This window comes from Panthera pardus, unplaced genomic scaffold (genome assembly GCF_024362965.1).
Source record: "Panthera pardus isolate Hobbes unplaced genomic scaffold, ASM2436296v1 HiC_scaffold_12, whole genome shotgun sequence".
Taxonomy (NCBI): domain Eukaryota; kingdom Metazoa; phylum Chordata; class Mammalia; order Carnivora; family Felidae; genus Panthera; species Panthera pardus.
The window spans coordinates 99,364,476-99,377,801 of record NW_026526677.1 but is presented as its reverse complement, the minus strand read 5'-3'; the positions used below and the strand labels follow the sequence as shown (position 1 = coordinate 99,377,801).

The window sequence follows — 13,326 nt, the reverse complement described above, 5'->3', positions numbered from 1 at the left end:
ACTGAGGGTTGCTGGCGGGGTGTGGGATGGGGGGGGAAGGACTAAAGGGGTGATGGGGCATTAAGGGGAACACTTGTTGGGACGAGTACTGGGTGTTACGTGTAAGTGATCAATCGCTAAATTCTATTCCTGAAATTATTATACACTATGTGTTAACTGACTTGGATTTAAATTAAAAAAAAATAAATAAAGTGGGGTGCCTGGGTGGCTCAGTCAGTTAAGCGTCCAACTTCAGCTCAGGTCACAATCTCGCGGTTCGTGGGTTTGAGCCCCACATCGGGCTCTGTGCTGACAGCTCCGAGTCTGGAGCCTGCTTAGGATTCTGTGTCTCCCAATCTCTTTCTGCGCCTCCCCCACTCACTCTCTCTCTCTCTCTCTCTCTCTCTCTCTCTCTCTCTCTCTCTCTCATTCTCTCAAAAATAAATATAAAAAACCCCTTTAAAATAAATAAAGCATAAAACACTCGTAATGAATGCATGAATGAATGAATGAATGAATGGCTGGCTCATTGCCCTAGATGGGAAAAGGGCTGGTGCCATACTGGCCCAAGAGACCCTCCAGACCAGCCTTGGGTCTCTGCCGCTCAGAGACAAGTCCAAGGCCACACCACACTGAGCAGCGGTGGTGGAGCCATCAATCAGTTAAAACTATCCTCCCGCTCAGACGTCACTACAGTCATCCAGGCGCCATATTTCCCCAGACCGTGGACTTAGGGCCTCAGACACTTGTACTACCATCAGCCCGTCCACATGGGGAACCAGATTCAAGTCCCAACTCTGCCAAAACCTCGGTGTGATTTGGGGGCCGGTCACTTCATGTGCACGAGCTCGGATGTCCTCGACTGGCGACACAGAACGTCCCTCACACGGTTGCACGTGGACGGCAAGCGTGCCATCACTGGAAGGGACGAGGCACATGTCCACCCTGGACTGGTCTCCAGGAGGCATTGAGCGTCTGGATTGGTTCGGAATCTGGCGCTAATTTACCGTGGGATCTGAGCTGTGTGGCTTCGCCTCTCTGGAATTTCGTTTCCTCAACCACAAAATGGAGAGATGGGAGAAGACAGTCATCCAGGTTCCTTCCAGCTCCCTGGCTCTGTGGGTCAAGGTTTCACCTTGTATATCCCCTGGCCAGGGGCCAACTCAGGCCAAGATATTCAAATAGGTAATAACCGGTGAGGCGGGGCGAGAAACCCTTGGGAGGGATGCTGGCAGGGACGTTGGGCACGAGTCCCGTGCGGGCCAGGCCCGTGCCGGGGGTGGGGGGGACAAGGGACAGGGTAGAAACCACCCCATGGGCTTTCTGATCCTGTTGCTCCACACATGGCAATGAGCCAGTTCCACTGAGCGCCCCACTCTCCTCCACCTCCCCGCAACCCCAGTCAAAAGCACCCACACATGGAGAAGTCACGCAACCTGGAGAGAGAGAGCGCGAGCGAGGGAGCATGCACGCCTCCGAACATCTCCGTCAGCCAGCACCCGGCTGGGGGGGGGGGGCGGTGGGGGGATGTCATTCAGGCGGGAAGGCTTTTTGCAACATCTTAGGTGTGTCACCTGCTCTGGGGCCAAAGGCCACGAATGACTCCAGGTGTGTCCCAGCCCCTACAATGGGTGTGAGGTTACAAGACACTTAATCATTCCAGTTTGGCAACTTCACCTGTAGGGTTGTTTTAATCAACTGGCCAGCAGTCCCCAAATCACTCCTGGAATGCAGCGGTGGAGGCAGCGGGGTGCTGAGGGGAGAGGGATGCCTGACACGCGGGACCAACGCCTGCCCTGCACTTAGGCCTCTTCCGGCCAGTGCTGCCCAGGGCGGCTCTGACCCGCGGACCAGCCAGGGCCCGATCCAAGGAGGTCCTCCTCCCGACCTCAGCTCCGGCCTGTAGAGAAATATGGAAGATCGCAGAACCGGCATGGTGAGTGTGGGGGTCCCCTGCTCCGAGTCCTGCAGGAGGGCAGGTCTCCCCAGAAAGGGCCCTTCGAGCAGCCTGAGAGTTTTGTAACACCTTCCCGGTTAAAAAAAAAAAAAAAAAAAAAAGAGGGGACAGTGAATCACCCCCACATGCCAGCCCTTGCAAGTCTCCGTGCCCGTCTGCCTTCCTCTCCCTTCCCTGCCAGCAGCCCCTGCACCAGCACCGAGGATGCCGGGACACAGAGGCCAGGCTTCCCCTCCCTGATCCTCCTCCTAAATCCTTCGTGCTCTTTTGTCCAAGGTCTCTTGGTCTGTTGGCTGGAGGTTGGCACTGTTTTTCCAAGGGCAAGGGGCTGTTTTGATGGCCCTCTGCCGCCTCCGTGGGGAAATGGACTCCCTTTCTTCCTACAGAAAACAAGGGACAGTTGCCTCAAAACAATCTAAGATGTTTGTGGAGATCCACTTGGCCTCTTTTTAGACCCTGCCCTCTCTCCTCCTCCTCCGAACGCCCAGAGCACCTGCACTGTCTTGGGACAAAGAGAATCAATCCCATCTCTCAAGGACATCTGAGGACAGGGAGGGGAAGAGATCATATCCGAGTCTGAGGTAGAACTCAGGGAATCTTTCCATCTCTAATTCTTGGCAAAGATGCTGCAGTTACCCAAAAACCAACACGAAAATGAAAGGGGAGGGAAGGGGAAGCTTTCCGTCCAAGGGGAACAGAGGTGACCTGCTGGGGCCCCCCCAAGTGGCATTCTCCTGGCGAAACTCTAGACCCAGGGCTGGGGTAGCTGAGGATCAGAGAGGGGAAGGGCTTGCCTGCTTTCCTCTGTGATCCAGCCAGGATGGAAGCACCAGCTTCCCACAGCCCCATCCAAGGAAGCACCTAGAAGCCGAGCCTGTGTGCCTAGAAGCTGCATCCTGCTGGACTCTCAGGAGAGAAAGGAGGCACTGCCTGCCTGCGCGGCTGTGAGCTGCTTGTTGGTGACACCGAGGCAGTCTGAGTGCCTCTCGAGGGAGTGACGTGGGAGGGGGCAGTTTCTATGGCACTTAACCAGAGCACAAACTGTAGAATCAAAAGGTCGAACAGCCAGCTCCCTTCTTAGCGTATTATTCTTGAGACTTTGCTCTTCCTGAGACTCATTTTCTTCCTCTGTAAAATGGGAATCTTATCCATGCCACGCCTATGCATGCCGACGACTAGTGGAACGATTGGGCTAGTAAGCGTAAGGATGTGGGGCCAAAGAGGAATCCCCTCCAGGAAGTGACAGGTGGGCGGCATGGCCCGACTGAACTTCACCAGCCAGGCAAGGAGCTGGGCGTTGCTGGCAGTGGCATTGCCGGGGTCCCGGTTAGGACCAGAGAGCTTCTGGCCCCTGAGCCAGCCGTGAAACCACCTGTGCCTAATAACCCAGTCATTTCCCTCTAACGAGGCTGGGAGGGCCATAGCGCCCAGCCCTGGGGAAAGATGAAACAATTCATGCTGGGGCCCAGCCCTTCCTTCCCCCTCCCCGCCTCTTCTCACCCCTGCCAGCCCCGCCCTGGACAGACAAGTCCTGCACAGTTACTACCTCATAGCAGTGGGCAGAGGTCTGAGCCCCATCTCTGTCCCCGAGGGGAATGTTTCCCTTGATATTTCAGCTGCGGCTGAGGCCTGGAGGGAAGCCTGGGACCCTGGGACTGGCCATCCTGGTCTTGACTCCTTACTGCCCACGAGGCCCCAGACAGACCATGAGCCACCAGAGTAGAGTGTTAAACACCCGAGGTCAGTCCCAGCCCTCTGGCTGCTCTAGAGGAAGCAGGTTCTTCCTTCCCTCTCCCCTTTTCCAGCTGGTTCAGACCAAGGAGTTTGCTAGGCTTGGCCAGGACTCAGGAATGTGCCAGGTCAGTGGGCCAGCCTGCGGCAATGGGGGGTCTAGGAGCACGGGCAGGCCCACCACTCAGCCCTGGTGATGCCATCCTGGGCTCCGGAAAGACCCTAGAGGGCAAGCTCAGCAAAGAAGGGCTAAGGCCCCTGCCTGCTCCCCTACCTGTGCCCTCCCTACCTGGGTGGGGGGCTTGCTGCTGCTGTGACCCTCGAAGTAGCTCCCTCCACGTAGCCATTTAATCAGTCCCTACAACTGGCCAGCCTCCAGAAGGCAGCAAGGGGGGCACAAGGGTACAATGCCTCAGTTCTGCCCTGGAGCTTGCCCAAATCCAGAGGAAGGAGAGCTCCTTAAGCCAAGGATCCAAAGAGACTGTGGCAAGTCCAATACCAGAGGTGATGACAAGGGACCCCTAGAGCAGAGAAGGCAGTGAATCCTCTCCAGGGTGGTTGTGAAGTTGTCCCAGAAGAAACAGTATTTGCACTGGAATTTGAAGGATGAACAGGCTCTCTCCAGGCAGATAGGGTGGGAAGCGGCAGGCGGGGAAGAGTAAGGGGGAAAATTGGGGGGGGGGGGGGGGGAAGACATGAAAACAGGTCTCAGGAACTCTGGACAAACTTTCCAAAGCCCCAGAGCCAACCCGGGATGGCAAGAGACAGAGGCGCTCAGGCCTGAGAATCTGCGTTTCACATTTCCCAGCAGCTCCCCCCCTGGGGCTTCCTTCTTGCTCACATAAAAACATCTACCCAGTAACACCCCTCAAATGCCCAAGCAACCATCCCCAAGACGGCAAATTCCTCACAACCTAAAATGCATTCCGCTGCCACGTTTTCATGTAAACGTGTGGCCACCAGACTGGGAGCTTCTTGAGGACTGGGTTTTTCCCACTTTTAGCCCCAAACCTGGCACAGGGCCGGACACACAATAGCCATGTGATGAATGCTTGCGAGTGAATAACAAGTAAGTGACAAAAGACTGGATTCCCAGAACCTGCTGATGTATCTGACACTGATAACAAAGTCAGTCAAGTCCGACTGGAAAAGATGCCAGAATCTACCAGGGGTGTCACCAAAGTGCTTTCATCCCAATCAGGGCGGGGGGTGGGAGTCGTGGGGGGCAGGGGGTGCGGAAGTGGAGAGAGACAAGCCCAAGCCTGTCTGGAAACCCCAGGGACTGGAAAGAGAGCCTGAGCAGAACCAATGTGGCAATCCCTCTGCGACGTGCTCAACTCCACCTCACAGCCTGCGGCTCTGTCTTGATTACAGCAGAGAAATCTGTAAACAAGCCTCAAAACCGCAACACCCCTCCCCTACCACTCCTTCCCAAAGCAGCTTCCAGCTCCCGGGCCTAATCCATGCACAAGCAGGGACGCGCACAGGGTAGCGGATGAATGGAACGCTTGAGGGAGGGGGGGCGAGAGACTGACACGGCACCTGTCCAGGGCGGCAGCGGTCTCCCGTTGTGCCATGTCCCGCACATCGGTCAGGCTGGCCTCTGCCCGCTGGTGTGGCTGAGCTCGCCACAGGGTTAGGCACTTCCTGGGATCTCAATTTCTCCTTTACAATACGCATTCACTCGTTCGTTCGTCGCGTGTTCCTCAAGCATCAACTGCGTGCCAGGCACTGGCAAGACTCCGGAAGGTTCAGAGAAGAACACACCCAAGCGAAGCCCTCGGTTCCGTACAGGTGGAACAGAGGCAGAGCCGAGTGCTGACCCCACCCCAGGCAGAACAGGCCACTTATTCACCCACAGACCTCAACACAAAGAGGATGATGCAGCTGAGGTCACCCCACCCCAGCCTACTCTCACCCTGACACCGGGGCCTTCACTCATGATCACGTCTCTGATCCCCAAGGAGGAGGGTACCCCGCCAGGCCATCGGGAGCACCTCTCCCGGTGAGTAGGACTCGCTGAATGTGTCACCCCTACCTGAACGCAGCAAGTGCAGCCTGAGAAGCACGTTCACCTCCCAAATCTCCCCGCATCTTACACCAGCCGAGACATCATGACCCTCGTTCTAGAGATGAGAAATGCCAAGACTCAAGAGGCTCATGACTTGAAAGGGTCACTCCGCCAAGATCTCTACGTTCTGGGACTTCAATATCAAGTGCTCAGATTTTTTCATAATGCCCTCCTTCTCCTCCCAGATGCGAACCCATAGACCTGAACTTGAGACTAAACCTCGAACTTGAACTTGCAGTGGAAACTGCAGAGCCAGGGAGCCCCGTATCTCCCTACCTAGAAGCTGATCAACTTTGTAATATAAAGTGTGCACTGAGTGAAGACTGCATCAGCTGGCGTGACCAAGTGGAGGAAAGACAATGTCCTTTCTGTCCAGAGACCTTCATCCCTCACTACCCTGCCAAAGGTCACTAGGAGGAAAAGGACACACGGCGAAGGAAACCAACGGACAGAATTAACTTAGACTTTCAAGAATACCAGGAAAAAGCTTCATACCCAAAGCCGCTCGGGAAAAAAACACGCAAGTTACCATGAGATCACTGAGGATAGAAAACTAAGTGAGAGAGAGGAAATTATAAGTAAATCAGGCTTTGAACTAGTCTTCTCTGTGGGAGGGGGCAACAGAAGCTGCAGGCTAACATCAAGCGAGCTCTTCGGAGTCACAGGCCCTCAGGAAAGGACCTTAGAGGTCTTCTTGGTCAACGTTTTCCCCAAATTTGTTTCAGCCTCAGAGCCTGTTGCCCAGCAAAATCTAACCTAGAACCCCCACATGGAAAACAGACCCCCACCCACTCCTGCCCTGCCTCCCTCCTCTTGCAACAACCTCACGGGTCTCCATCAAGTCCCCAGGGGTGCCATAGAGCTCTCATCTGGCCTTGCCCTGTCTACTGTGGACATCTACATGAGCTTCTACTCACACACCTTCTGTTGCTTAGATGATCTGCCCTTCACTGAGAGAGAGAGAGAGAGAGAGAGAGAGAGAGAGAGAGAGGAGAGGGAGAGAGAGAGAGTGAGGAGGGGGAGAGAGGGAGGAGGGGGAGAGAGGGAGGGAGGGGGAGAGAGGGAGGGAGGGGGGAGACGGGGGGGGGGGAGAGAGAGAGAGAGAGAGAGAGAGAGAGAGAGAGAGAGAGAGAGAGAGAGAGAGAGATCTTTCCTTTCTGTAATGTCCCTCATTCATCCTGGGCATCCCTTTGGCCACTTCCTTGACACAGCCCTCCACATGGTCAAGGACCACGTTTGTGCTACCAAAGGTCTTTGCTTCTCTGGCCTGAAGCCTCCTCCCTTTGTTCATAGAGAGGTCAGGTGACATCTCAGGACACCTAACTGCCCTGGCGCCTCTCCACCCAGTGCGCTCCACTGCATTCATTGATTCCCTCCTGAAGGCAGGCCTCTGGGCCCAGGGAAATCACAGAAATGGCCACCATCTGCCCAGCACCCGTTACGTGTGAGGCCCCCTGCCAGGCTCTTCCCGCTAATAACTAATGATTTTTTAGCATGGGCTATGCCAAGCCCTTACTAGCTTCTATAGTAATAGTTCTATGGTGATAGTTATTAATTACTTATAAGAAGTAACGGAACATATGCTTCATGGGCACAAGGACTTTGCCTTTTTTATTCACTGCTGTATAACCAGCCCCCAGAACAGGGCTTCACTGGATGGATAAAATAGTCTTGTTGTGGTTATTTTTATTGTTACTGACATTTATCGCATTCTTACTGTATACCAGGCAATGCGCTATAGGCTACGCATATTTGGGTGTCATTAAGACGACTTAGAATCAATCTCTCTGTCGCACGCACGCACGCACACATGTGGCTCCCAGTGCCTAAATAACTTGCGTAGCCAACGGCAGACGGGAGAGGAAAATCTTACGAAGCCTCACTGAGTTACTGAGTGGGCAGGAAAGGTGGTAAAAGTGGTAAAAGGGAGCTTCGGTTATGTAATCCCCAAGCACTAGCTGCAGAGAAGTCACTGGAACACCACGGCAGCACTCTTTATGGGATCACGAGTTCGGAGTTCACAGGAGAGACCCAGGAGTCACTGCAGACGTTGGCCAGGAGACGGCGGCGGCTCTTTGCTGCTGCAGCAGCCAAGCCAGCCCCCTGGGGCCGCTTCCCCGGGAGCATCCAGAACACTCAGTCCTGCCCTTGAACAGCACCGCCATGCACACCCTCCTTGAACGCCATGTGGAGGTCTGCTCCCCAAGCCTCCAAGGTAATTGGAGCTGAGGGCAATGCCCAAGCACTAAATTTAAATTTGTCTCTATGCTGAGCATCTCACCAGGGTCACTACCTTGTTCGTCCATCACCCACAACATCAGGAGGCAGATCACACCCTACCCACTTTACAGATGAGGAAACTAACGTGTCAGAAGCACATGAGTGGTCAGGGCCAGAGCTGGACTCAGGCCAGAGCCCCCGACACAGAGCTCAGAAGAGCAGACACAGGGTCAACCCTCCATCTGCCCAGAGCAGCTGAGACCCCTCGAACCGCAAAGACCAACCGAGGGCGACCGTGAGGAAGTCTGTGAAATCATGAGAGGACCAGACAGGGTTCCTGTGACCTTGAAAACGCACGTCATCAATGGCAGGTAGAACCCCTCCCACAACCTCTCTCTCTCTCTCTCTCTCTCTGGTCTTATCATCACAGGTTTATCACACCCACTTCCAAAGGCAGAAACGGGGTCCGGGAGATGTTAAGTGATTTGCCCAAGGTTGCTGAGCAGGTAAATTGTAGAGTTCGACTTTATGACCCCAGAGCCCCTCTTCTCACCCCACTACTTAAAGGGCAATTTGGAATAAGCAGAAGAGAGCATGATTTTTCAAATGCAGTATAAAATTCACGGGATTCTTTTATAAACGCCAGACTCTACCTGGGGTGGCAGCTCTTTAGTTCAGGTAAATTGCAGTGTTTGGAAACAACCCTCCCCCAAACTTCAGGCTCCATAAGCACCACCTAAAGGCAAACCTCCAAGAGTCCCCATCAGGCAAACCCCTGGGGTCGTCTTCGATCTGAGCAGCCTGACTCCTGATGGCTCTCTCATGGCCCCTTCAGCCACTGCCCACGCAGTGCCCTCGGGTGTGCAAAGGTCCCCCTTTCCAAGAGACCTTCCTGGGAGGGAAGGCGGGGCTGGATTGGCCCGCCACCCTAGGGCAGAAAGTAAGTAGAATGAAATAGAATGGTGGAGAATTCAGGCTGCAGAGAACGGGGCTACTTCCCCACCCCTGCACCACGAGAAGGACCTTGGCGGGATTGGTACCCGTTAGAGTTAACAATAGCATCACCTGGAGGCAAGGTCAACTCAACCCAATGGGCATGTGCTAAGACCTCACTCTGGCACAGCACGTTGTCTTGCCACGTGACCCGGGGAGAGACAACAGGACGAGTCCGTGCCTCGGTTTCCCCATTTGTGAAACAAGAAGAGCTGCTATACCTTCGACCTCACCCCGTAACCCCAGCTGGAATCAAGACCTACGCCTAAACACAAGGTCTGATCCGCAGAGGAGGGCAGCTGAGCAGCAGGCTGGCAGCAGAATAATGGCAGGTCACCCGACACCTCCCGGCTGCCCCAGGCCCCGCCCTGGAGCCATTGTGTGCCGCCGTGGGGGTCGAGGTGCTCAGCTCAAATTGCCAACAGGTCAGCACCTATGTGGCTTAGAACAAGGCCCAGCGGTTTCTCATGTAGCAGCCGAGGCGGAGGTTAGCCCTGAAGGAAAACGCGCCGCCGTGGGCACCTGGCACAAGGCACAGCGAGTGAGAACGTTCGCAGAGACCCCTGCAAGGGAGAGCTTGGTTACCCACCTGTGTGTGGCCCCGGATGGGTGGGGGCGGGGGGGACCTGTCTGGATAGTTCCGAAGGTCCTGGAGAGCCGGCCTGATTTTCCATCTCTGAGAACTTTCTGTACGCTCAGGGCTGCCGTGTCACAGCCAAGCCCATCTCCAGAAACCCATACCCCCTCTTGTGACTCACAACCACCCAGCCCTCGTGGCCCCACTCCTCGCCTTACCTGTCATGGCTGAAGCACCCAAGACAGAGGGTACTTGCTCAGCCCCGGTCAAGGCATCAAACAGCCCTATCTCTGCTGTAGGTGGAGAGCTCACAGCCACCTGCTGCCAGGTCGGGAGCGGGATGTGTTTTCGGGGTCAGGGAACCACGCAAGGCACCCTCGGAGTAGCCCCTGAGCCAGCCAGTGGCCGAGCCCTTCTCTGCGAGCAAAGAGCAACCTCTGGGTCTCCTGGCACACCCGAGAACTCTCCCCACCTGGTCCCCTGGGTCGCCCCTGCTGCCGTGTCCCTGACCTCAGCAACACAGCTGCCACCTGCTAGAGCCACGGAAGGCCTGTTTATCTCATCACCTAGCAACAGAAGCATCCCTGCCTCTAGCCTCTAGGTGTTCCCCGGGAGACCGTGGGAAGCTGGGGCTGGAGCCCCCAAGGGAGCCTGAGATTGTCACACACCAGAGCAGGGCCAGAAAGCCCCTCACCGCGGGCCTCTGCTTCTCTCCCTTCCTCTACACCTGCGGTCATCCGAGCTCTGCCCCTGTGGACTTCTTTCCAGAACAAAGAAGCTCAGAGTCAGCGCTGCAGAGAGGAACAGAGAAATAAGGCCCAGGGGCAGGCCGCCTGGCAAGGAGAGCAGACAAAAGAGCTGGCCAGGCTTTCTGTTCCCTCGGCCTCTACGAGCGGTCACCTCCGCTTCCCCTCATTATTAGGCTGGTGGAGCGCCTGCCTGTGTCGGCGTGTGGTTATTAACCCTCTTACCCGCTTTACCATCCCTCAAAGAGAGTTTCCAATCACCCTGCGGTCCAGAGAGGTTGAGGGGTGTTCCCAAGGCCACACAGGGAGTCACAAGACAAGGCAGTAAGAGAACTTCTACTCCCCGGGCCGGTCTTCTGGGTCGCCTCTGCAGCACACTTAAAAACAAGAGCTGCCTGGTGTCCGGGTTCATCACCTCTGAGCTGGAAGGTTAAAGCCGAGCTAAACCCCATCAGGATTCTCCAAGATCTGCAACACCAGGGGCTGAGGGGAAGCGAGGGGAGGAGGAGGAGCGGAGAAACGTGCAAACCTGACGGAAGAGAGGGAGGAAGGGACGCTGAGAACAGTGAAGTCCCTGCTATCGGCACCAAGCAAGGCAGCGCCTTCCCCAGATAAGGGGACTTCTGACCCTCGTTCTTGGAAGACTCGGCAGAGCCAGGAACCAAGCAGACAGGGGTTTGCCTTCAAACCGATGAAGGGCGGAGGAGATGCCGGGGTGACCTCTGCACGGCAACTGCACGCTGACTATATGCAACCAGACTTCGTGCCAGGGAGTAGAGAACCGAAAGGACCCAGTGCCAGCTAATATCACTTCCCGAAATAGGTTTCTGCAACTGGATAGGGGAGGTGGGGGTGAAAACAATAGTCCACCGAGTCCAAAACCCTGGCCCCAAGAGCTGGATCGGTTACTTACTTGCTCTGAGGCTATAGCAGCCACTTAATCTACATGGGGCTTGCTTTTCTCTTCTGGGAAATGGGGACAGTTTCTCAGAGTTGTTTTGAAGATTAAAAGGGACAGCACTGGGGTACCTGGGTGACTCACTTGGTTACGTATCCGACTTTTGATTTCAGCTCAGGTCACGATCTCCCGGTATGTGGGACTGAGCCCTGCGTTGGGCTCTGCACTGACAGCACAGAGCCTGCTGGCGGTGCTCTCTCTCAAAATAAGTATTTTTTAGGGGCGCCTGGGTGGCTCAGTCGGTTAAGCCTCCGGCTTCGGCTCATGTCATGATCTCGCGGTTTGTGACTTCGAGCCCCGCGTCGGGCCCTGGGCTGACAGCTCAGAGCCTGGACCCTGCTTCAGATTCTGTGTCTCCTCCTCTCTCTCTGCCCCTCCCCTGCTCATGCTCTGTCTCTCTCTCTCTCAAGAGTAAATAAACTTAAAAAAAAATTTTTTTAATATTTTTAAAAAAAGGGACAGCATTTACGAAAGATACCGTAAGCTCTGTAATAATCCCCAAATGTAGTAGTTAATTGTTCTGCCTCAACCTTTGGGTTTTGGATTAACGTCTTTCTGTGACCAGTGACCAACTGAAAAACAGGGAAAGGTGATTCTCTGAGCAATGAGGCAATCAATAGGTGATTTTTCTGCCTTCTAACACCCGCCTGCTAACTTCTCCTTCCCCACTCCCCACCCCCGCCTTGTCCAGTCCAGCACTCCTGGGCTCTGGGGGCCCAGGCATTCCTGCCCTTCCATTGTAATCCAGACAGCAGGAGCTTCCTTCCCAGATGAACCCCTCAGTCCGACACCGGTTGGGCTGGACCCATGAGTCAGGGCTCTGTAGCAGACTGAATCAACACAGCAGACAGGCCTGCCCCGCCAGCAGCCCCAACAACACGGGAAAGGCCGGTGCCTTTCCTAGGGTTGGGCTGGGCTTGGACTGTGGCAGTTGTGGTCTGAGGCTGAGTTCAAGTTGGAGATAAACTGAGACACCTCCCACAAGGCAGAAGGCAGCACAGTTGGTCTTGGGTGGCCTCTCAATCTCCTTCCCTCTATCAACTCCAGGGCTAGGCATCTCCCCCATCTGGCCTGTTATTGGAAATGAGGGAGTTGCCTGGGATGGTCCTCAGAACCCCTTTCGGCTCTGTGCCCTCTGATCACGGCATGGACTCACCCAGTGATGGGGGATGGCCAGGCTCCTGAATCTTACCTGGTGTCCTCGTCTCTCGGCCCCAGCTCGGGATGGATTCTGGACTGAAAGGCAACACGCTACCGTGCATCCCCTCCCATCTCCACCCTCCTCAGGAAGGTCATTGACATGGACATTCCCCAGTTGCCACTCTTAGACCTAAGTGTGCCCACCTCCCTGCCCATGACCCCGGATGCTTGTGACCTTCAGCAGCTCCCCTTCCCAGAAGTTTAGCAACCCAGCATCTCTGATCTCACTGTGTCCGAGATGTGTGCCAGAGAGGCTTCCAGAAAGCCAGACAAAGAGCAGGCCACTTGACAGAAGAACTTGGGCAGCATGAGAGTCAGAGTAGAGCTCAGGAGGATGGGAAGATAGGAGTTTGTCTCCTTAACCGCTCAGCACAGCCAGGCGACTGCTTTCTTATTTTCTCTTTGAACCTCAGGTGCACACCACAGGACAGATCCTAACCCTGGATTCAAGCCATTTTCTTTTTCCACTGTCAGTCCCTGCAGGGCCCCCTTGTAACTCTCCAGCTCATTAGATGGCTCTAACAATGTAAGCCTCCATAAATCCACCTCCCCAGACAAAAGCTGCATCTAACCATGAGATTCCCCTGCGCCCCCCCCCACCCCAACACACACATTCCCTCCCCTGCTCAGGTGGGTGGGCAAGTCTGATGTTTAATAATTCAGCAAATATTGATTATACATCTTTGTGAGGCCAGGATGCCCCCTTGAAAGTAAGCACCATCCCCAACCCCATGTTGATCCTTTCCTTGCTCCCTTATGAAAAAGATTCTGTGTTACGTGTCATCTTTTGGGATTTGCTTTTTCCTCTGACATTAAATTACTAATGCCGTCCGTACTATTCTGTGGCCCCATGGCTCATTTTGACGGCAGTATAATATTCCATTGTATGCATGT

At 54.9% G+C, this 13,326-nt stretch overlaps 1 protein-coding gene across 2 annotated transcripts in view; it reads left to right on the top strand.

The window, feature by feature from the left end:
• The first annotated feature begins 1,636 nt into the window (after positions 1-1,636).
• Positions 1,637-13,326, top strand: part of TMPRSS4 (transmembrane serine protease 4) — a 34,556-nt gene continuing 22,866 nt past the window's right edge. The window contains exon 1 of one of the 2 annotated variants that reach the window (XM_019469021.2): positions 1,637-1,915. In XM_019469021.2, the coding sequence (XP_019324566.2) occupies positions 1,892-1,915 (24 nt within the window). In that variant the 5' untranslated portion in view covers positions 1,637-1,891. The remainder of the gene's footprint in view (positions 1,916-13,326) is intronic. The other variant, XM_019469020.2, reaches the window with a different exon arrangement.